The sequence below is a fragment of the Hyperolius riggenbachi genome, chromosome 6 (genome assembly GCF_040937935.1).
Source record: "Hyperolius riggenbachi isolate aHypRig1 chromosome 6, aHypRig1.pri, whole genome shotgun sequence".
Classification (NCBI taxonomy): Eukaryota; Metazoa; Chordata; class Amphibia; order Anura; family Hyperoliidae; genus Hyperolius; species Hyperolius riggenbachi.
In genome coordinates this window covers 56,167,843-56,190,754 of record NC_090651.1, presented here as the reverse complement: position 1 = coordinate 56,190,754, position 22,912 = coordinate 56,167,843, and the positions used below count along the sequence as shown (strand labels likewise).

Below are 22,912 nucleotides of genomic sequence, written 5' to 3'. Positions count from 1 at the left end.
GCTGGAAGGTGAGGAAAAGGCGGCATGCTGCGTCAGTAGTGAGGAGACTGAATGGACAAAGAGCGACTATTCTCTCTGATGTTTGTCTAGGGTTCCTTCGGCAGAGTCCACAACATTCAGCGCTTGAGGAGTATCTACAAACCACATGGCTCCATAGCCAACTTCTTCACGGGACCCTCGCTGTAGGGCACGTTTGGGTGATGGAGTCCTCCTGTACCCCCAACTACCAGGACATAATATGGATGTGTACAACCCCCTTCCTCCATATATATGAACATATACTGTATATACATGTGAATAAGCCCTCCCACGCATATGCCTACCCCCTACTTTTGGCCTAAAAAATAGGCAAGAAGCTATGACCCGCGATCGCCGGACCCCGAATTACTTCTCCGTGTTGCGCTGGGAGTTCCTGATTGGCCGCCGACCAGCTGCACAGTCAACAGCTCGTGACCATCCCACTTCCGCAGCAACACTGGTGGTGCGCATGGGCAGAACAATGTGAATACGATGGAAAACCCAGGAATCCCAGTGATGTCCTTCCTGTCCAGCAGGGGGTATGTCACGCAGCGAGGCAGGGCAGGATTTACCATAAGGCACTGTAGGCACGTGCCTACAGGCGCCTGATAATGGAAAGGCGGCTCCCTTTCCTCCCCTAATGTGTCCCTCCCTCCTTCCCTATGGGTCCCGAGCAGAGTATAAATGAGATGGTATTCACCCTGCTCTCGGCATTCCACTGATGAGATCTCCCTTCAGTTGAGGGCACCACTGGCTACCTCATGCTAAGGAAAACCTGTAGCTACCTAGGACAGTGACCGGCAAGGGAAGTAAGCGAAAAGTGACAGCTGGGCCAGCCAGCACACTTGTGGTGTGGTTTGATGGGGGTTTGTAGGTTCATAGATGGGGAAGTCCAGGATGGCAAGACATCTGTGCCTATAGGCTCCTATGATGTAAATCCGGGCCTGCAGCGAGGAGCATATGGGGGTGGCGAGGGGCGAGCTGGGGATAGGCATATGACCCAGTCACTGCACTCTGCCGCAGGGTCATATGAATGAAGTTTGTTACAATGCGATGGGGGCGGAGCATCGCACTGCAACGGCCAAGTATAAAACCAGCATTAAACATGAAGTGTAGAGTGTAATTCATTGCGTGCTAACTATTGTATTCTGCCCTATTCAAAACTTTACACACATTATTCTGCTTAAAGGGAACCTTAACTGAGAAGGACATGGATTTTTCCTTTTAAAATACCAGTTGCCTGACTCTCCTGCTGATCCTGTGTCTCTAATACTTTTAGCCACAGCCCCTGAACAAGCATGCAGATCAGGTGCTCTGACTGAAGTCAGACTGGATGCATGCTTGTTTCAGGTGTGTGATTCAGCCACTACTGCAGCCAAAGAGTCAGCAGTGCTGCCAGGCAACTGGTATTGTGAAAACGTCCATCATCCTCTCAGTTAGGGCTCGTTTCCACTTGTGCCGCACGCGTCTGCGAGACACGTGGTGGCACTTCCGGGTCTACGAGGACGCAGGCGAATCCCATCAGCCGTGCCATGCACGGCTATGGGATTCGCAGCCTCCCACACAACTTCGGATGGAAATGCCGGCCGATTCGCTAGCGCAAGCGATTCAACCGGCGCCGCTATTACTCCCTATGGCAGAGTTTCCCTGTGCGATTTGCCTGCGGGTAAACTCTACGGATTCGGCGTGGAAACGGGCCCTTAAGGTTCCCTTTAATGCAGTTTTGTGCATACACCCCTATCAAAGCTACAAGCAGTGCAAACAGGCTGCATTCATCCCATCCATGCCTGCCCAGCTTCTGCTTATTTCACTAGCTAGAACAGCCATTCCTAGCTTCTGCCTAACTTGAAATTTCAGCTGGTGTGCAGCAGAGGCAGCTGAAAGCTAATTTGGGTTGGTATATGATCATGCTTAGCCCATTACATGAGTAATGCTGGGGCTTTTCAATGAATGGCATTTTTTTCACTTGTTTGGGTGGAAGGTGTCGTGCTGCTACGTATACCGTGCGGAGGGCGAGCTCCGTGTTTCGCTACGATCTCCAGCTAGACTAATTAATCCCATGACCTCATTAATGTGTACATCCTGAGCGCTGACTTCATTCTCCAGCGCTGCCAGCAGTCTGTGCCTCTGCCAGGGGGTAGCATTAACTCACCTTAAATAGCTTCTCATTGCCGTCCTGCAGCAGAAAATGTGCTCTTTATGTTTCATGTGACTTGCTTCATTGCCTAGGCTGAAAAAAGACACAATCATCAAAATCAACTTCCAGCAGGTTCACCTTTACTTCAGGCCCTTTCACACTGGGACGTTTTCATTGCGTTGTGTTATCCTCTTTTACCGCAGGGTAACGCTAAAGCAATAAAAGTCTATGGGACATTTCATACCTGATGCGGTGCAATGAGATGTGACGGAAACATTGCATCTGACGCGAAACCATCAGGGCATTATCGTCAAACATCCGCGGCAGGCCCGGATTTACATCACTGGAGCCTATAGGCACAGGTGTCCTGGCTACCTACACTTTGCCCTCCATGAACCTACTAACACCTACCAAACAGCACATCAAGTGTGCTGGCTGTCACTTCTCCCTTACGTCCCATGTATGAAACCAGCCTCAAGGAAACACGAGATGAAAATAAACTGATAAGATGAACAATTGGATCTGTTCTCCTTCTCCTTAAAATGTCTTTTTCATATATCCTATGGTTTTATTTTGTTTTTAAAGCTATTTTTTAAGCTTTTACTGTTTCATTGTCTGAGCTCAATGACACATTCCTTGAAGTATGCCAGAGCTAAAATGTATCAACTATTGATCCTTTTTATCTCTTTCCTGCTCTCACAAGCCATTTTCTGCCAGGAAAGTGTTTTATGGCTGTAATTCATTATCAGTGCAGGTTACTGTATAGACTAACCCAAAACTGCCACTTGCATGCCTGATTTTTAACTCTTTCAGGCACAGAAATAAAAAAAGGAACACAGCATACAGTAGTTATTTGTGTGCTTGGCACTGTACATAAACATGTCTATCTCATCAAGTCACATGTCACCTCATAGGTCCTTTAAAGGATAAGTGTGCGAATAAATATACTAACTCGACCACAAATGCATTCATATTGCTGTACGTCTGACAGCTTATTGTCTCTCTACCACACACATGTCAAACTCTGGCCCGTGGGCCAAATGTGGCCCTGCAGAGCCATCAGATTTGGCCCACAAGTGGTTTTCTCACTTTGCATTATGCAGGAGAGATGAAGAGAGGAGGAGATTGGCACTGCATTCATCTGTTTATTCCATAGTGTGACACATAACATAGCATAACATAAATTGTGAAATCGTGCGACATACCAGTGTAGGAAGCGATGTGGGTTGCGGTGGGTGCTGGGCACTGTTAGCCTTACGGCCGTTTCGCGCAGATATGCGCTTCTATGGAGGCTCTCACTTTCCATTATGTTTGGCCCCCTCTAGGCCACCAGAGAAGCTATATTGAAGATTAAGCCTTAGATGACCAGGAAAGCGTTATGGGGAGGGAGGGGGAAAACCACTAGACACCAGTGAACTGTGTAGGGGAGGGAGGGACGTTCTACTAGACACCAGGTAACTGTATAAGAGAGGGTGAGTCCATTAGATACCAGGGAACGGTTTAGGGGAGGGGTCACAATTTTTGGGGGGCTTAATTGGAACCTCCCAGCAGCTGTCACTATGGTGCAGTGTGGCTCAGGCAGAGGGATATATACTTTTGCCTCTGAATAGCAGACAGTTTTTTGTGAAAGGTGGGCCAGATTTGAAGGATCACTTGTGTTGTGTAGGTTTGGTGAAGCACAGTACATCACATGTATCAGGGAAAGCTGGCAGAGCGGGCCCGGGCTCTGTACAGTACATCACATGTATCAGTGAAAGCTGGCAGAGTGGGCCCAGGCTCTGCACAGTGCATCACATGTATCAGAGAAAGCTGGCAGTGGGGGCCCAGGCTCTGCACAGTACATCACATGTATCAGGGAAAGCTGGCAGAGTGGGTCCAGGCTCTGCACAGTGCATCACATGTATCGGGCAAAGCTGGCAGAGTGGGCCCAGGCTCTGCACAGTACATCACATGTATCAGGGAAAGCTGGCAGAGTGGGCCCAGGCTCTGCACAGTGCATCACATGTATCAGGGAAAGCTGGCAGAGTGGGCCCAGGCTCTGCACAGTGCATCACATGAATCATGGAAAGCTGGCAGAGTGGGCCCAGGCTCTGCACAGTACATCACATGTATCGGGGAAAGCTGGCAGAGTGGGCCCAGGCTCTGCACAGTACATCACATGTATCAGGGAAAGCTGGCAGAGTGGGCCCAGGCTCTGCACAGTACATCACATGTATCAGGGAAAGCTGGCAGAGTGGGCCCAGGCTCTGCACAGTACATCACATGTATCAGGGAAAGCTGGCAGAGTGGGCCCAGGCTCTGCACAGTGCATCACATGTATCAGGGAAAGCTGGCAGAGTGGGCCCGGGCTCTGCACAGTAAATCACATGTATCGGGGAAAGCTGGTAGAGTGGGCCCAGGCTCTGCACAGTACATCACATGTATCAGGAAAAGCTGGCAGAGTGGGCCCAGGCTCTGCACAGTAAATCACATGTATCGGGGAAAGCTGGCAGAGTGGGCCCAGGCTCTGCACAGTACATCACATGTATCAGGGAAAGCTGGCAGAGTGGGCCCAGGCTCTGCACAGTACATCACATGTATCAGGGAAAGCTGGCAGAGTGGGCCCAGGCCCTGCACAGTACATCACATGTATCAGGAAAAGCTGGCAGAGTGGGCCCAGGCTTTGCACAGTACATCACATGTATCGGGGAAAGCTGGCAGAGGGGGCCCAGGCCCTGCACAGTACATCACATGTATCAGGAAAAGCTGGCAGAGTGAGCCCAGGCTCGGCACAGTACATCACATGTATCAGGGAAAGCTGGCAGAGCGGGCCCGGGCTCTGTACAGTACATCACATGTATCAGTGAAAGCTGGCAGAGTGGGCCCAGGCTCTGCACAGTGCATCACATGTATCAGAGAAAGCTGGCAGTGGGGGCCCAGGCTCTGCACAGTACATCACATGTATCAGGGAAAGCTGGAAGAGTGGGCCCAGGCTCTGCACAGTACATCACATGTATCAGGGAAAGCTGGCAGAGTGGGCCCAGGCTCTGCACAGTGCATCACATGTATCGGGCAAAGCTGGCAGAGGGGGCCCAGGCTCTGCACAGTACATCACATGTATCAGGGAAAGCTGGCAGAGTGGGCCCAGGCTCTGCACAGTGCATCACATGTATCAGGGAAAGCTGGCAGAGTGGGCCCAGGCTCTGCACAGTGCATCACATGAATCATGGAAAGCTGGCAGAGTGGGCCCAGGCTCTGCACAGTACATCACATGTATCGGGGAAAGCTGGCAGAGTGGGCCCAGGCTCTGCACAGTACATCACATGTATCAGGGAAAGCTGGCAGAGTGGGCCCAGGCTCTGCACAGTACATCACATGTATCAGGGAAAGCTGGCAGAGTGGGCCCAGGCTCTGCACCGTACATCACATGTATCAGGGAAAGCTGGCAGAGTGGGCCCAGGCTCTGCACAGTGCATCACATGTATCAGGGAAAGCTGGCAGAGTGGGCCCAGGCTCTGCACAGTAAATCACATGTATCGGGGAAAGCTGGTAGAGTGGGCCCAGGCTCTGCACAGTACATCACATGTATCAGGAAAAGCTGGCAGAGTGGGCCCAGGCTCTGCACAGTGCATCACATGTATCGGGGAAAGCTGGCAGAGTGGGCCCAGGCCCTGCACAGTACATCACATGTATCAGGAAAAGCTGGCAGAGTGGGCCCAGGCTCTGCACAGTACATCACATGTATCGGGGAAAGCTGGCAGAGGGGGCCCAGGCCCTGCACAGTACATCACATGTATCAGGAAAAGCTGGCAGAGTGAGCCCAGGCTCGGCACAGTACATCACATGTATCGGGAAAAGCTGGCAGACTGGGCCCAGGCTCTGCTCAGTACATCACATGTATCAGGAAAAGCTGGCAGAGTGGGCCCAGGCTCTGCACAATACATCACATGTATCGGGGAAAGCTGGCAGACTGGGCCCAGGCTCTGCACAGTACATCACATGTATCAGGAAAAGCTGGCAGAGTGGGCCCAGGCTCTGCACAATACATCACATGTATCGGGGAAAGCTGGCAGACTGGGCCCAGGCTCTGCACAGTACATCACATGTATCACATATCTCCCAACTTTTTGAGATAAGAAAAAGAGCCACTTAAGCCACACCCCTGGCCACACCCTCACCATGCCTCTAGTCTGGCATACCATAAAGATTTCATAATAAACATATGTTGTTTTATAATTCAAACAACACTGGTCCTTTCTATCCTGGTTCATTTTCCTTCATAGTAACATTTTAAAATTAGTAACATATCAATGTAAAGGTTGGGAATAAAGTTTAGAGTCAATCAAACACATTTTTAGTATAGAAATATATATATATTTACATAGAAAGAGGGATAAAGTCCTGAAAGAGGGACAAATGAGGGTGACAGAGGGACAGGGCTCCCAAAAAGGGACTGTCCCTCTGAAAAAGGGACAGTTGGGAGCTATGGTATCAGGGAAAGCTGGCAGAGTGGGCCCAGGCTCTGCACAGTACATCACATGTATCAGGGAAAGCTGGCAGAGGGGCCCAGGCTCTGCACAGTACATCACATGTATCAGGGAAAGCTGGCAGAGTGGGCCCAGGCTCTGGACAGTACATCACATGTATCGGCGAAAGCTGGCAGAGTGGGCCCAGGCTCTGCTCAGTACATCACATGTATCAGGGAAAGCTGGCAGAGTGGGCCCAGGCTCTGCACAGTACATCACATGTATGAGGGAAAGCTGGCAGAGTGGGCCCAGGCTCTGCACAGTACATCACATGTATCAGGGAAAGCTGGCAGAGTGGGTCCAGGCTCTGCACAGTACATCATATGTATCAGGGATTGCTGGCAGAGTGGGCCCAGGCTCTGCACAGTACATCACATGTATGAGGGAAAGCTGGCAGAGTGGGCCCAGGCTGTGCACAGTACATCACATGTATCAGGGATAGCTGGCAGAGTGGGCCCAGGCTCTGCACAGTACATCACATGTATCAGGGATAGCTGGCAGAGTGGGCCCAGGCTCTGCACAGTACATCACATTTATGAGGGAAAGCTGGCAGAGTGGGCCCAGGCTCTGCACAGTACATCACATGTATCAGGGAAAGCTGGCAGAGTGGGCCCAGGCTCTGCACAGTACATCACATGTATCGGCGAAAGCTGGCAGAGTGGGCCCAGGCTCTGCTCAGTACATCACATGTATCGGGGAAAGCTGGCAGAGTGGGCCCAGGCTCTGCACAGTACATCACATGTATGAGGGAAAGCTGGCAGAGTGGGCCCAGGCTCTGCACAGTACATCACATGTATGAGGGAAAGCTGGCAGAGTGGGCCCAGGCTCTGCACAGTACATCACATGTATGAGGGAAAGCTGGCAGAGTTGGCCCAGGCTCTGCACAGTACATCACATGTATCAGGGATAGCTGGCAGAGTGGGCCCAGGCTCTGCACAGTACATCACATGTATCAGGGATAGCTGGCAGAGTGGGCCCAGGCTCTGCACAGTACATCACATTTATGAGGGAAAGCTGGCAGAGTGGGCCCAGGCTCTGCACAGTACATCACATGTATCAGGGAAAGCTGGCAGAGTGGGCCCAGGCTCTGCACAGTACATCACATGTATGAGGGAATGCTGGCAGAGTGGGCCCAGGCTCTGCACAGTACATCACATGTATCAGGGAAAGCTGGCAGAGTGGGCCTAGGCTCTGAACAGTACATCACATGTATCGGGGAAAGCTGGCAGAGTGGGCCCAGGCTCTGCACAGTACATCACATGTATCAGGGAAAGCTGGCAGACATGTATCAGGGAAAGCTGGCAGAGTGGGCCCAGGCTCTGCACAGTGCATCACATGTATCGGGGAAAGCTGGCAGAGGGGGCCCAGGCCCAGGCCCTGCACAGTACATCACATGTATCAGGAAAAGCTGGCAGAGTGAGCCCAGGCTCGGCACAGTACATCACATGTATCAGGGAAAGCTGGCAGAGTGGGCCCAGGCTCTGCACAGTACATCACGTGTATGAGGGAAAGCTGGCAGAGTGGGCCCAGGCTCTGCACAGTACATCACATGTATCAGGGAAAGCTAGCAGAGTGGGCCCAGGCTCTGCACAGTACATCACATGTATCAGGGAAAGCTGGCAGAGTGTGCCCAGGCTCTGCACAGTACATCACATGTATCGGGGAAAGCTGGCAGAGTGGGCCCAGGCTCTGCACAGTACATCACATGTATCGGGGAAAGCTGGCAGAGTGGGCCCAGGCTCTGCACAGTACATCACATGTATCAGGGAAAGCTGGCAGAGTGGGCCCAGGCTCTGCACAGTACATCACATGTATCAGGAAAAGCTGGCAGAGTGGGCCCAGGCTCTGCACAGTACATCACATGTATCGGGGAAAGCTGGCAGAGTGGGCCCAGGCTCTGCACAGTACATCACATGTATCAGGGAAAGCTGGCAGAGTAGGCCCAGGCTCTGCACAGTACATCACATGTATCGGGGAAAGCTGGCAGAGGGGGCCCAGGCCCTGCACAGTACATCACATGTATCAGGAAAAGCTGGCAGAGTGGGCCCAAGCTCTGCACAGTACATCACATGTATCAGGGAAAGCTGGCAGAGTGGGCCCAGGCTCTGCACAATACATCACATGTATCAGGGATAGCTGGCAGAGTGGGCCCAGGCTCGTGTGTCGCCCGTGTTGTATACACTCCTTGGCCTGGCTTCTATCTTAATGCGTCTCTTGTACTTTGGCCCATTCCTTAAGAGCCCTGACTGTGGTCCATTAGTCTTCCTGTCCCGATGTGGACTTCAGCCAGACAGAGAGCTGGATGCAGCATAGCTGGAACAGGAAGGGACACATCACAAAGCACTCTTGCAGCTGAACATCACTGGGATGTATTTCACCTCTGGAAAGTGTCAACAGACATGGTAATAAATTGGGGAGCTGGAAACACACTGGCACCCTCTGAATGCCGCTCTTTTACTCCTTATTAGTGATCATTATAATCGGGTGGAGTTGAGGCTGCTAGTTTTCTCTCCGGGAAATCTGTGTCACTCCCATCATTAACATCCAGTCCAGTGCATGGTTCTAATAAACCACTGGATATCTTGGATTGGAGACTGTCTGAATGCTGCTATTTGTGGCAACTGAGGCTTCTGTGGTGAAAAATCCTCTTATAGGGCTGGTGCACACCGAGCGGCTTTTTGGGCGTTTTCAGATCCGCTTGCGGCTGCGGATCTGCTTGGTCAATGTATCTCAATGGGGTGGTGCACACCAGAGCGGCAGGCGTTTTGCAGAAACGAAAAATGCCTGGGGGAGGCATTTTTTGGATTTCGGATGCGTTTCTGCCTCCAATGTTAAGTATAGGAAAACGCCTGTAAAACCGCTTGATCAAGCGGATTTTGATGCGGATGCGTTTTGACATGTGTCATCAATATATCGCACTTTAACCCTTTGTTTAAGGTCTTTCTACCTCTTTTCCTGAAAAACGCAAAACGCTTCCAAAAACGCTTGCAAAAACGCACGCAAAAAACGCAAAACGCCCCAAAACCGCGCTATCAAAATGACACTAAGCGGTTCAAAAAACGCTAGCGTTTTGCGGATCTGCTTGCGGTTTTTGGTGTGCACCAGCCCTTAATAAAGTGAGAGGTATATGGAGGCTGACATATTTATTTTAAACAATGCCAATTGCCTGGCTATCCTGCTGTTCCTCTGCTTCTAATATTGTTTGCCATACAGCCTGAACAAGCATGCAGCAGATGAGATGTTTCCGACATAAATCCGACTAGATTAGCTGCATGCTTGTTTCAGGGGAAGCAGGAAATTTGGATATTAGAGCCGCTGGGGAAGTTTGATCACCGCATTGTACTTTCGGCTATAGGGAAAAAATGTTGATCTTGGAGGAGACCAACAAAATAGCGGGTGTAGGGGCGGAGCAACTGCTAATTGTAACCACAGTTTGCATAGCGGGTGTCTCTGGCACTAAGATTTCCCCCATAACCATAATTACCGGTAATATGGCCGACTACGCCCAAACTTACAAGGCACCCAATTTTTTTTAAATGTGTCTGTGGAGGTCTTTTAAGGTTTGTTGCTGGTGCTGGGTCTTTTAGGGCTCGTTTCCACTGTAGCGAATCTGCATGCGGTGTCCGCATGCGGATTCGCATAGGCAATGCAAGTGGATGGGGCTGTTTCCACATGTGCGGCTGCGGGAGCGTTTTTTTGTGCGGGGAATATCTGCATGGCAGAGCCGTCAGATTTTGCGTGCGAGAGGAATGCACGCGAATCGCCGCTAATGCTTTTAATAGGGAAACCGCATGCGGGTTGAGCATGCATTTTTTGCTGCGAAGTCGCATGCAAAAATGTGTAAATGTTAATTTACACAGGCAGTGACATGGTTACATTTGCACATACCCTTACTTATGCGGAATCGCATGCGAAATCGCGGCAAAACCACATGCGGAATCGCACCCGCATGCGATTTCGTCCACGGTGGAATGCAGGCGATTCCTCACCGCAACAGTGGAAACGAGCCCTAAGGGCTCTTTCACACTAGAGGCTGCGGTAGAAAAGGCTGAAACTCAGCCTTTTGCTTAACGCCAATACATAGCGTTTTCAAAGCGTTCTACAGCTCATATGAAAACGTCCTTTTTTTTTTCTTCTATAAAAATAAGTGAACAAGTCAGCTGTAAAACGCTTTGAAAACGCTTTGAAAAAGCTGAAGTTTGCGTTTTCCATTGACTATCATTGAAACGCCAACAGCCAACTTCGGCTGTAAACACCCCTGAAAAAGCTCCTGGGAGCGTTGAAACGCAACGCTCCAAAACGCCGAGTTAGATGTGAAAGGTAAAATGAAAGTCTATGGACTTTCATTTTACCTTGGAAAACGCCAACTTCGGCTGTGGGGTTAAAATGCCGAAAAAGTTCTCTGGTGTGATTAGTAAGGTTAGTTATCAGCGCGGTCATTAAGGTTAAGCAACGCTGGAGGGGGGTTGTCATTTAGAGTAATGGCCCGTACTCACGGGCTGCAGAAGTGGCCTGTCGCCAGCACACGTGAGCGTGCTAGCGACAGGCCGGCGACAGCTTCTCTCCAGGTCCCTCCGCGTACACACGCGGAAGAGGGACCAGCGGCGAGACGGAAGCTGTCGCCGACGTTCCTCCTCCCCCGCCGGAAGCTTCATTCACCTCTATGGAGGTTGCTGTCGCTAGTCCGCGTACTCACGCGGACTAGCGACAGTTGCGGCGGAGGTGCGGCGGCGACTGTTGCCATGCGATTGAAACTTTCAATCGCATGGCGACAAGAGCGGCGGGCGACAGTTCGGGGTGCGCGCGCGTGCGACGGCCCATACTCACGGGCGACCTGTCGCCGCAACACGCGCGCGCCGCGTGTTGAGGCGACAAAAGTCCCTCGTGAGTATAAGCCATTAGGCATTGTGGGGGGTTAGGGAAAGGCATCGCATTTGTGGTTAGGGAAAGCCATTGGGGGGGTTCAGGGTTAGACATCTGGAGAGGGAGGGCGCTATGAGTATAGAGTTAGGTTTAGCTGTAGTAAGATATCGGTAACATTTATTGATATTTTACTATCAGAGTTAGCACTGCAAAATTGTAGAATTTGGGTAAAGTTACAGATATTGTACTAGCTACAATTTCCTGGCACCCTTTTTGCATGTATGCAGTTTCAGGTGTGGGATACAGACCCTAGTGCAGCCAGAATGATCAGCAGTGCTGCCAGGCAACTAATTGTTTAAAAAGAAATACAGTAATACCGTATGGCAGGTTCCATACCCTCCTCACTTCAAGCTCTGTTTAAAACTCCACTCCGGGTACAAATGTTATCCTAAAGTTTTCCTAGACTTGATTGCACCGACTTCCTGTCTCTCTGACTGTCATTGCTATAGGGTGCCATCCTCTTAGATATGTTCAGTCTGTGCCATCCCCTTTGCTGTCTGGACAATATGATGATGCAATACGAGCAGCCGCCATGTCTGAAACTCAGTCACTGTACACTGTTGCTTCTGGTCATAATAAAGCAAGACAAGGTTTTTAGCTGTAGAGGCAAACTTCACACACTCTGTTTATGAAACTGATAGATTATGTATTCAGAAATGTGCATGGAGATGGGTCTAAAGAATATGGCCACATGATCTCAAGCAGGACTGTGGAGTCGGAGCAGTTGAGTCGGATGATTTTTGAACAAAGTCCATAGCTTTTGTAAAAATTAGACTAAGGAGCTGGAGCAAATTTGGGTACCTGGAGTCAGAGTTGGAGGTTTCATAGACTGAGGAGTCGAACGGTTTTTGTACCGACTCCACAGCCCTAATCTCCAGCAGCCCGGCTGAAGGAGCTATCAGCAGTCCCTTTTATACTAAGAGTGACGGGTGTGTGCTCTGATGCAGATCAGGTAACTGACAGCATTGACTATAATTAGTGACCTACATGGATTGTGTGTATTTTCAGTACTTCTCTCTTACTGCAGGGACTCTTTAAAGATTGGGCAGCCATTAAAGGGAACCCAAGGTGAGAGGGATACGGAGGATGCCATATTTATTTCCTTTTAAGCAATACCAATTGACTGGCAGTCTTCCTGATCCTGTGTCTCTGATACTTTTAGCCACAGACCCTGAACAAGCATGCAGCTGATCAGGTGCTCTGACTCAGCTGTCCCATGTTTTACTTGATATGCTGGTTCCAGGTTTTGACTCAGACACTACTTATGCCAGAAGATCAGCAGGGCTGCCAGGCAACTGGCATTGTTTACAAGGAAATAAATATGGCAGCCTCCCTATCACTCTCACCTCGGGTTCCCTTTATCTTCTGAAGAACTACATTTTTTAAACATATCTTTTTCCTATTCAACACTCAATTCAGGTTAATGAAACTCTTTTAAAGGATGAGTGGGGAATGGTTCTTGTCTTTGTCTAATTAGGTCCTTTAAATAAAACCGCTAGCCAGATTACGTTTACTATATTTAACCATGAGAACTCTCTTGCTGCAGGAATTGGATGTTTTGGATAGGGCATTGTGTGTGATCAGTTCAGTCTTATTTGTCCTGTTGTGTGCTGCCCCCTTCTGGCTGACTTACAGACTGCTGATGCTGTCATTGCTTTTAGGGATGAGTTTGAGGAGGATGGATATTGTCAGCCATACCGAGGGATCGCCTGCGCCAGATTTATTGGAAACCGCACCATCTACATGGAGTCGCTGCACATGCAGGGGGAGATCGAGAACCAGATTACAGGTATGGCGGCATCCTCACTGCATTGTCTCATCTGCATCCACCAGGTTGGAAATGAAAACTTTTAAAAGGCTTTTTTACTTGTTTTTTGTTTTTCTTATCTGAATTGAGACAGGCTCAGACATGTATTATTTTCATCTCATATTTATTTCCTAATGCACTCCATTTAATTAAAGGATTTAAAATAAGCAATTGTAGCAATACTTCAGTTTATAATTTAATATTGGTAAAAAAAAAAAAAGTAATTCATTGCACCCCTATCCCCTCCCACTTGACTAATGATCAAGTGCGAGAGAATTTATAAGTAGAGATGTCGCGAACGTAGAATTTTCTATCCACGAACTTCCGAAAACTGTTCGCGAATCTGGTGAACCGCCATAGACTTCAATGGGCAAGCAAATTTTAAAACCTACAAAGACTGTTTCTGGCCACAAAAGTGATGAAAACGTTTTTTCAAGGGGTCTAACACCTGGACAGGGGCATGCAAGAGGGGGATCCATGCCAAAAATACCACCAAAAATTACGGAGTTGACGCAAAGTTGGGTTTTAATCCCTAAAAGGTAGAAATCACATTATGCACAGCTCTGGGTGTCAGTGGGCTGTGGAGTGTCACAAACAGAGAAATGCAATAGTACTATCAGAATACAGAGAAATAATAATGCACTGGAGTGGTTCTGTGTCTGTAACTTAATAAGGCAACAGCAGTAGTGTGCACACAGCTCTGGGTGCCAGTGGGCTGTGGAGTGTCACACACACACAAAACACAGTAGACCAATGTGCTAGCCCTCAATAGGGCTGTTTGGGGTGCTTTCAAAGCAAGTGAGGAACAAGAACACAGGCCTAGCTAATGCTTTCCCTACCTATCTGCAGCAAGTCTGACCCTGCTCTCACTAGCAGTCAGCAGAGAATTGATCCAATATGGCCACCACAACTGCATTTTGATAGAGGGGTGGGGGGGGGGTCCAGGAAGGGGTGCTAGCTGATTGGCTGCCATGTGCCTGCTGACTGTGAGGTAAGGGGTCAAAGTTTATCTCAGTGATAATGTATAGGGGCTAATCAAACACGCCAAATGTTCGCTATTCGCCGCAAATGCAAACAGCCAATGTTCGCAGAATACTCCTCGCCGGCGAAGAGTTCTCTATTTAGAAGTTCTTAAATATCCTTGTTTTGATTTAATCAGCAGCGGTCATTCCTTGTAACCCACTTGGCATGCTTCCTCATTTAAAAGGGTACCTGAAGTGAGAGGGATATGGAGGTTGACATGTTTATTTCCTTTTAAAGGGAACCAGAGACGAAGCACCCTCATGTATTTTACCATATATATCAGTGGGAACATTAGAGAAAACATCTACCTTGCTTTCTGTTTCATTCTTCACTGCACAGCCTGCTTCTAATCAGCGCTGATAAAATCCTGGACTGAGCATTCAGTCTGGCTTTGCTCAGGAATAATTATAGCTCAGTCTGTGTTCTCTCATGTCTTTTCAAGCCCAAGCCTGCCCCCTGCTGGCTCTGCTCAGGAATCATTTAAGCTGAGTCATTATAGCAAAGCCAGACTGAATGCTCAGTTGAGGATTTTATCAGGTCTGATAAGAAGCAAGCTGTGCAGTGCAGAATGAAACAGAAAGCATGGTAGGTGTTTTCTCTAATGTTCCCACTGATCTATATGGTAAAATACATGAAGGTGCTTCGTCTCTGGTTCACTTTAAGCAATGCACAATAGACCCTGAACAAGCATGCAGATCAGATGTTTCTGACTGAAGTCTGACTGGTTTAGCCACATGCTTGTTTCAGGTATTTGAATCACACATTACTGATGCCAGAAATGTCAACAGAACTGCCAGTCAACTGGTATTGTTTAAAACAAAATAAACTTGGCAGCCTACATATGCCTGTCACTCTAACTAGTAGCATGCAGTTGGAAGTACTCCTCTCCATTGGCCCCACTTGTTGGGGAGAGTTAAGTGACTACTCAGCCATACCTCCCTCCGGTATCCTGATTGGAAGGAGTGTGGAAAGCAGTTTCTCCACACATCCTCCCCCAGAAGGCAGTTTGACATTCTAGTCTAGTTCAGCAAGTGGGCTACAATGAGCAACTGTCTTGGAAATAAGTGGTATTGATGAGCTGATGTGTAGGTGCTTATATTGTTAGTCTAGTGGGCTGGGGAGGGGTTCCTGACTATATTGTCAGCCTTGGGAATCTTTATATGCAGATTTAGCAGAATTGCTGAATCCATATTCCATAATAACCTGCATAAATGAAGTTTGTGGTGAACCCCCTCCCACAGTGTGATGTCATGACCATGGTTTGCTGTCTGTGAACCTTGTTGCATTGTGGGAAATAGCAGCTTTCTCCAACTGCCAAGCAAGCACTATCTCCCTCTGTGCATAGAACTCTCTGTAACGAACATTCCATAGAGATCCCCTGGCTGGACTAAAGAGGTCACCACCAGCGCATGCGCAGTTAGCTCCTACTCCAGAAATTACTGAGCCAGATTGCGGTGGAACGAGGCAGTGGAGGAGGATGCGAGGGACTGATCAGCGTGAAGGGGGCTAGAGGAAGCCCCAGGTATGTATAAAACTTCTTTTATCCTTAGTCGCAGGTATACTTATAGCATCACTAAGTACAGCTTTACTCCTACAAGACTTGTGGCATGCTGCATTTGTAACTGTGTAGATCCAAGTAATTTAACTTAAAGTACCTCTGAACTGGTTTGTGTACACTATCACTGGGAGGGAGGAGGGAGGAGGCGCCCCAAGATGTGATGTGTGGAATGGATAATGTAAGCTGGATAAAACATACATAAATAGGCTTACCTCTAAAAGGAGGGGGTTGCCCAAAAAAAGAATAACTCGTTTCGTGGATCGCAGTCAACTTCCTCAAATCAAATAACAAAAGTGTCTCAATACTAGCGATTTGCAAGCTGGGAGCACCTCTATGGTCATAGTCATAGAGTTTCTCCCTGTTTGCAAATAGTTATAGTCATAGAGGTGCTCCCTGCTTGCAAATCGCTAGTATTGAGACACTTTTCTTTGTTATTTGATCTGAGGAAGCGGTATGCGAACTGCGAAACCCATTATCATTCAATTGTCTGGTTTCCATTAAAAATGTTATTACTTTTTTTTGGCTACTCCTTTCTTTTAGAGGTAAGCCTATTTATGTATGTTTTATCCAGCCTACATTATCTATTCCACACATCACATCTTGGGGCACCTCCTCCCTCCCAGTAATATCCCACACCAACCCCCTCTGCTCGGGTGTTGGCCGTGTATGTTGGTTACTTACTTACCTTGGACTTCATTGGTACCACACCCTCTCTTTGTACACTATGGTCCCCAGCTCAATCACTACAAGCCTGCACACATTGCAGGTCTCCTGTGGGCTGTGTGTTGTAACACACATCGGGAACTATAAGCGGCGAATGGTGGGGGCATTCCTAAGGACAGGCAGAAAGGAGGAGGAACTGCCACTTCCTCCCCACCCAACATCCTGCTCAGTCGAATATTATGGATAAGCAGAGTGGGGGACATGGGCCACTGAAAGGGGGAGGATGACATATGTCACAGTCCCACAGATAAAACAGCATTAAAAGTATGTCAGTCACAAACCAGTTCAGGGGTACTTTAACTCTTCCAGGCGACCTTTGCTGACCTGTCTCTAGAATGTCCTTTGCTGTTACTGTGATCCTCTGGTTATAATACTGTCTAAAGCCATCATCTGGAACACGTGAACTCTGTAGCCAGAGAATCTGCATTATGGTCAGGAATCTATTAGCCTAAACGTAATTTCCTTTTTATACCTGGACAGAACAAGAAAAACTGAAGGACTGGATCTTTATTGTTGTCTGTGCCTCACTCTGCTGCCTCCGCTCATTCTTCTATAACTGCTCTGTTTCAGCGGCCTTCACAATGATCGGCACCTCCAACCACCTCTCCGATAAGTGCTCCAAATTTGCCATCCCGTCACTTTGCCACTACGCCTTCCCCTATTGCTCGGAGAGCTCCTCGTCCCCCAAGCCGCGGGACCTGTGCCGGGACGAGTGTGAGATCCTGGAGAACGTCCTGTGCCAAGCTGAGTACATCTTCGCCAGGTCCAACCCCATGATCCTAATGAGGTTAAAGCTGCCCAACTGCGAGGACCTTCCGCAGCCAGACAGTCCTGAGGCCAGTAACTGTATCCGCATAGGAATCCCGATGGCGGACCCCATCAATAAAAGTAAGTGGCGGACTAACGGTGACCTCACACCAGGTGCAATTACCCACTTTCGTGGTTCACGTTTAGGTTTGGGGTTTCCTTTCTCTACATGCCAAAAAATAAGAAAATGTAATGGTCTGTAATGTACCTTCTGCCAAGGGAAGAACCACACAGCCAGCCAGCTTCTCCTGCTCTCAATCAGCTTTTTGTGCTCAGATATTTTCTCGGCTCTCCTTGTGGTTCACTTGCTTCAGTTATTCCAATCATGCCTCGTTTAGGCTCACCACGTGGTCTTGGGCGATGCTCCTGGGGGTCATCCACTATGATGTTTTGTTTATGAGGGCTTGTGTATGGCACATAGGCAGCCTGACAAAGGGGAACACAACACCGGTAAAGCAGACCTGAACCTCTCTGCTCTAAAAGCGAAGCACCAGCATAATAACCTTTATATTTGATACAGCTGGTACAAATCTTGCAATAAATCAGCAGTGTGTTTACATCCTGCTTTCATGGAAGAAGACATAGGGTAAGCATCCTGTGTTTACACTTGTTTACAAATTAGCTGCTCTGACATGGCAGCCAGCTGACATAGCTGAGAGATCAAATTACATTTGTGATTAGTCACAGACAAGAGGGAATTAAAGGGACTCCGAGCAGTGCAGAAACTATGGAAAGATGCATACCATTTTGAAGCTCTCTTTCTCATCTTTCCAACGACACAATGCTGCAGCGATTTCTATCGAAAATAGCGAAAACTAAAAGGCGTAGGGTGGCGGTTTATATATCGTTGGAAAGAGGAGAAAGAGAGCTTCAAAATGGTATGCATCTTTCCATAGTTTCTGCACTGCTCTGAGTCCCTTTAAACAGGCTAAACTCTCTAAATACATACAGGTTGCATTTCTCCAGGTTTTCCTTCTGTCCTGTGCATGAGTTCAGGTCCTCTTTAAGGCATTAGAAAATAAGACGCAAGTGTATCTGCAGAGGGCATAAAGCCTAACTTTTCTCATGAGTTATCTCACCTCATCTTTATCTCACGTTATCGCACTTTTTAGCACATTGCAAGCAAAGAAAGCACTTTGATATCACTTTTCTTGCACTATATTAGCATCATTTTGTTTGATGGGTGCTGAAAAAGCATTACCAGATATGACCCCAAAAAGTTTTCAGAATTTGGCGCCTAAGTTGAATTAAGAAAGTAGGTTGCTGAATTTATATTGAGTTACCCTGTTTCTTAATTGAGTGAGAAAACAACACACCCTGGCACGCTATATACGGGAAAAAGCAGAAGGTTGTCTGATTCTTTTATTATGAAAAAAAAAGTGAAACCGCAACATAAACGTAAAAAAAACTTGGATTCCCAAGCAACCTATTGTCTAAGTGCGGCAGAGTGCATTTCCCATATGTGGCAGGTATGCTCCCTGCCTCACTGTAACTTCATCCAAATAAGTTTCTCTACATGGTAGTGGTAGAGCAGCAGAGGGCAATACGTGCTACACGGGAGAGCAGTAGGGGCAATACTTACTGCATGGCAGAGCAGCAGGGGGCAATACTTACTGCATGGCAGAGCAGCAGGGGGCAATACTTACTGCATGGCAGAGCAGCAGGGGGCAATACTTACTGCATGGCAGAGCAGCAGGGGGCAATACTTCCTTCATGGCAGAGCAGCAGGGGCAATACTTGCTGCGTGGGAGAGCAGTAGGGGCAATACTTACTGCATGGCAGAGCAGCAGGGGCAATACTTGCTGCGTGGGAGAGCAGTAGGGGCAATACTTACTGCATGGCAGAGCAGCAGGGGCAATACTTGCTGCGTGGGAGAGCAGTAGGGGACAATACTTTCTGCATTGGAAAGCAGCAGGGGGCAATACTTGCCGCATGGGAGAGCAATAGGGGATAATACTTGCCACATGGCAGAGCAGCAGGGGGCAATACTTGCTGCATGGGAGAGCAGTAGGGGGAATACTTGCTGCATGGGAAAGCAGCAGGGGGAAATACTTGCCGCATGGGAGAGCAGTAGGGAACAATACTTGCCGCATGGCAGAGCAGCAGGTGGCAATACTTGCTGCATGGAAGAGCAGTAGGGGGCAATAATTTGCTGCATGGGAAAGCAGCAGAGGGCAAAACGTGCTACACAGGAGAGTAGTAGGGGCAATACTTACTGCATGGTAGAGCAGCAGGGACAATACTTGCTGCATGGGAGAGCAGCAGGGGCAATACTTGCTGCATGGGAGAGCAGCAGGGGGCAATACTTGCTGCATGGGAAAGCAGGAGGGGGCAATACTTGCTGCATGGGAAAGCAGCAGGGGGAAATACTTGCCGCATGGGAGAGCAGTAGGGGACAAAACTTGCCGCAGAGCAGCAGGAGGTAATACTTGCTGCATTGGGGAGCAGTAGGGGGCAATACTTGCTGCATGGGAAAGCAGCAGGGGGCAATACTTACAGAATGGGAAAACTTCAGGGGGCAACTGACCACTGTAAGTCCAGCCTTACTTATCAGGATGCTTTTTATAAGACTGGCCCAAACCTTTATATGCAGACTCACACTCTCCCTTAAATGAACCCTGACACTAACCGTAACTCGATTTTCCCAATCGTATCTGGCAGATACTATCACTGTGATAGAATCTGCTGGAAATCGATGCTGCAAATGATGCCTGCTTTGGCCATCTGCCAGTATATGGCCACCTTAACCCTTGTTTTGCTGTAAAAGAACTTGATGTCACAATAGATTCTAAACACACCTTCCGTAGCTGTTTCACCTAACTAAAAACTGTCAGCCTTTCTATCCTTTCTGTAAACTCCCTTGTACCCTTATAGATTGCAAGCTCTTGTAAGCCAGATTTTCTTCCCACTTAAGCTATTTACTATACGTGGCTTGTTTTCTGTCGTGACCCCATATTTGTGGACCTACTGTACTCTGCAGCAGATCACATTTAAATATTACAATTATTTGAAGAGGGTCTTGTTTATAACATGTATGTTTCTCCCCTTTGCAGACCACAAATGTTACAACAACAGCGGCATGGATTACCGTGGCACGGTGAGCGTCACCAGATCTGGACGTCAGTGCCAGCCGTGGAATTCGCAGTATCCGCACACCCACGCCTTCAATGCTCTGCGCTACCCTGAGCTGAACGGGGGTCATTCGTACTGCAGGAACCCTGGCAACCAGAAGGAGGCGCCGTGGTGCTTTACGTTAGATGAAAACGTCAAGCATGAATTGTGTGACATTCCAGCCTGTGGTAAGCACCAATCAACCCAGCAGTGCCCTTATGGTGTATTCCTCAACAGAACTGCCAGTGTCTACAAAGGATCAATGAAAGGCAAATTATTCAAACCGTGCAAATGTTGTGGCAATTTGCATGCAGGTTGAGCCTGATTCAGCCTACTACAGGTGCTAGATTGGCCTAGTTCCAACCTAATGCAATTCAGAGGCGTAACTAGAAATCACTAGGTCCCCCTGCGTAACTTTGGATGGGGCTTCAGCTTATTACACTCACTCTGTCCATCTCTGAGTTTTTTTCTCTCAGTGCACAGACTCCTCAAGCATCACTACAGTATGCAGCACTTGGGGAGGAGTAGAGGCTGGGGTAGAGCAGCACTGTACACAAGACCCTGCTGAACACTGAATAGGGACTGTATACAAATCTTTGTCTTCAAAACATTGTATGATTCCTTATCAGTAGCTGAGCAGATGCAGTCATTAGAACAATTGTGCAGAGAGCAGAACGTTTTTTTTGTCTCCGTGCCCTTAGTTGTCAGTCTCTCAGGGACAGAACAGGGAAAATAAACTTCCCCCACAGGGCCCCCTGCCACTGTATCCCTTGCAGGGTCTAATGTTACGCCCCTGATGCAGTGTCTGTTTAAAAAATGAATCATCTCTACCTGTTATATGCCAGATGTTAAGCCACACCCTCTAGATTAAGGGTGGAGCTTCATCTTTTAAAGGGAACATACTGTGATAAATATGGAGGCTGCCATTGCTGACATTTAACACAAATGTGAGCTTTCTGGCTCTTCTTTAAGTCTAATATGTTAGAAAATTAAAATTGTTTTATCCTAATTTTATTTACAAATTAATGCCTACCCCCACACTAAAGCCTGGCACACACTTTCAATTATGGTTGGCCAATCACTGACCAATTTTACCACCTCAAAGTAGTATGAGGGTCAACAGATATTGAACACTAAGGCCCATATGCAATTCACCTTTTCACCTGAATTTTCTCCTAGGTGATAATTTTAAACTTGTCAATAAAATGCTTTTTAAGCCACCAGAAAGCAAGAAAGTACTCAAAATAATTTTGATAGTACTTTCTCACCTACTTTTTGGTACTTTATTAGTTAAAAAGTGCAAGAAAGTTATTTTAAATCGAAGATGAAAAATTATCTCCTTGGAGAAAACTTAGGTGAAAAAGTGAATTGCATATGGTCTATGAGCAGATTGTGAAGGTATTCCATTCTACTACATGGAGGTGGTAAAATTGGTCAGTGATTGGTGAATCTTAACTGGAAGTGTGTACCCGACTTTACTTTGACACTGAACTTATCCCTCACATTATCAAACTAGCTTTCTCATAAATTTAACACTGACTGACCCTGTTAACCTAAAGCTATGTAACCACGTCGTGATTTTCCCTACGACCGACGATTTTTGAGTGCCGAGCGGTAACTTTCGCAAAATCGCAATGTGAGCAAAGGCACACAACCACGCGAACGTTGCTCAGCGTCGCGCCGCAGTAACGACTGTCACAGCAGATCAGATCGCTAAGATCCCGACGACTCCCGCGCAGAGTACTGCATTCGCTTGAAGTCTCGTTTGCTCCTGACGTGTAGCGGTGCGTGACGTTGTGCATACCTGCTGCTCGGAGACTGTTAGATGGCGAATCCGCTGTCTAATAGGGCTGTACAGCGCTGCGATCTACAGCAGCGCTGTACTGGGACACAAGAGAGCGATCGGCTCTCATAGGCTGAGGACTATGACAGCCGATCGCCGTCATAGGCTGGCTTGGGGGAGGGAGGAAGGGATTTAGAAAAATAAATAAATATGCACATTTAATAAAAATAAAAATATTTATAAAAAAAAAATAAACAACTGCTGAGTGATCAGACCCCACCAACAGAGAGCTCTGTTGGTGGGGGGAAATGGGGGGGGGGATCACTTGTGTGCTGTGTTGTGCGGCCCTGCAGCTTGGCCTTAAAGCTGCAGTGGCCCTTTTAAAGAAAAAAGGCCTGGACCTGGCCTGGACCTGGACCAAGTGGTTAAAATAACCCTGATGCTAAGTTTAGCTGTTACAAAAACTCTGACACTAAACCACCTGACCATAACATCAAACCTTATACTAACCACAAGC

At 48.1% G+C, this 22,912-nt stretch overlaps 1 protein-coding gene across 7 annotated transcripts in view; it reads left to right on the top strand.

Annotated features, from left to right (window-relative positions):
• Positions 1–22,912, top strand: part of ROR1 (receptor tyrosine kinase like orphan receptor 1) — a 428,674-nt gene that overhangs the window by 380,480 nt on the left and 25,282 nt on the right. For all 7 annotated transcript variants that reach the window (XM_068239315.1, XM_068239313.1, XM_068239314.1 and 4 more), the window contains 3 exons: positions 13,245–13,372; positions 17,265–17,582; positions 20,555–20,800. In XM_068239315.1, the coding sequence (XP_068095416.1) occupies positions 13,245–13,372; positions 17,265–17,582; positions 20,555–20,800 (692 nt within the window). The remainder of the gene's footprint in view (positions 1–13,244; positions 13,373–17,264; positions 17,583–20,554; positions 20,801–22,912) is intronic.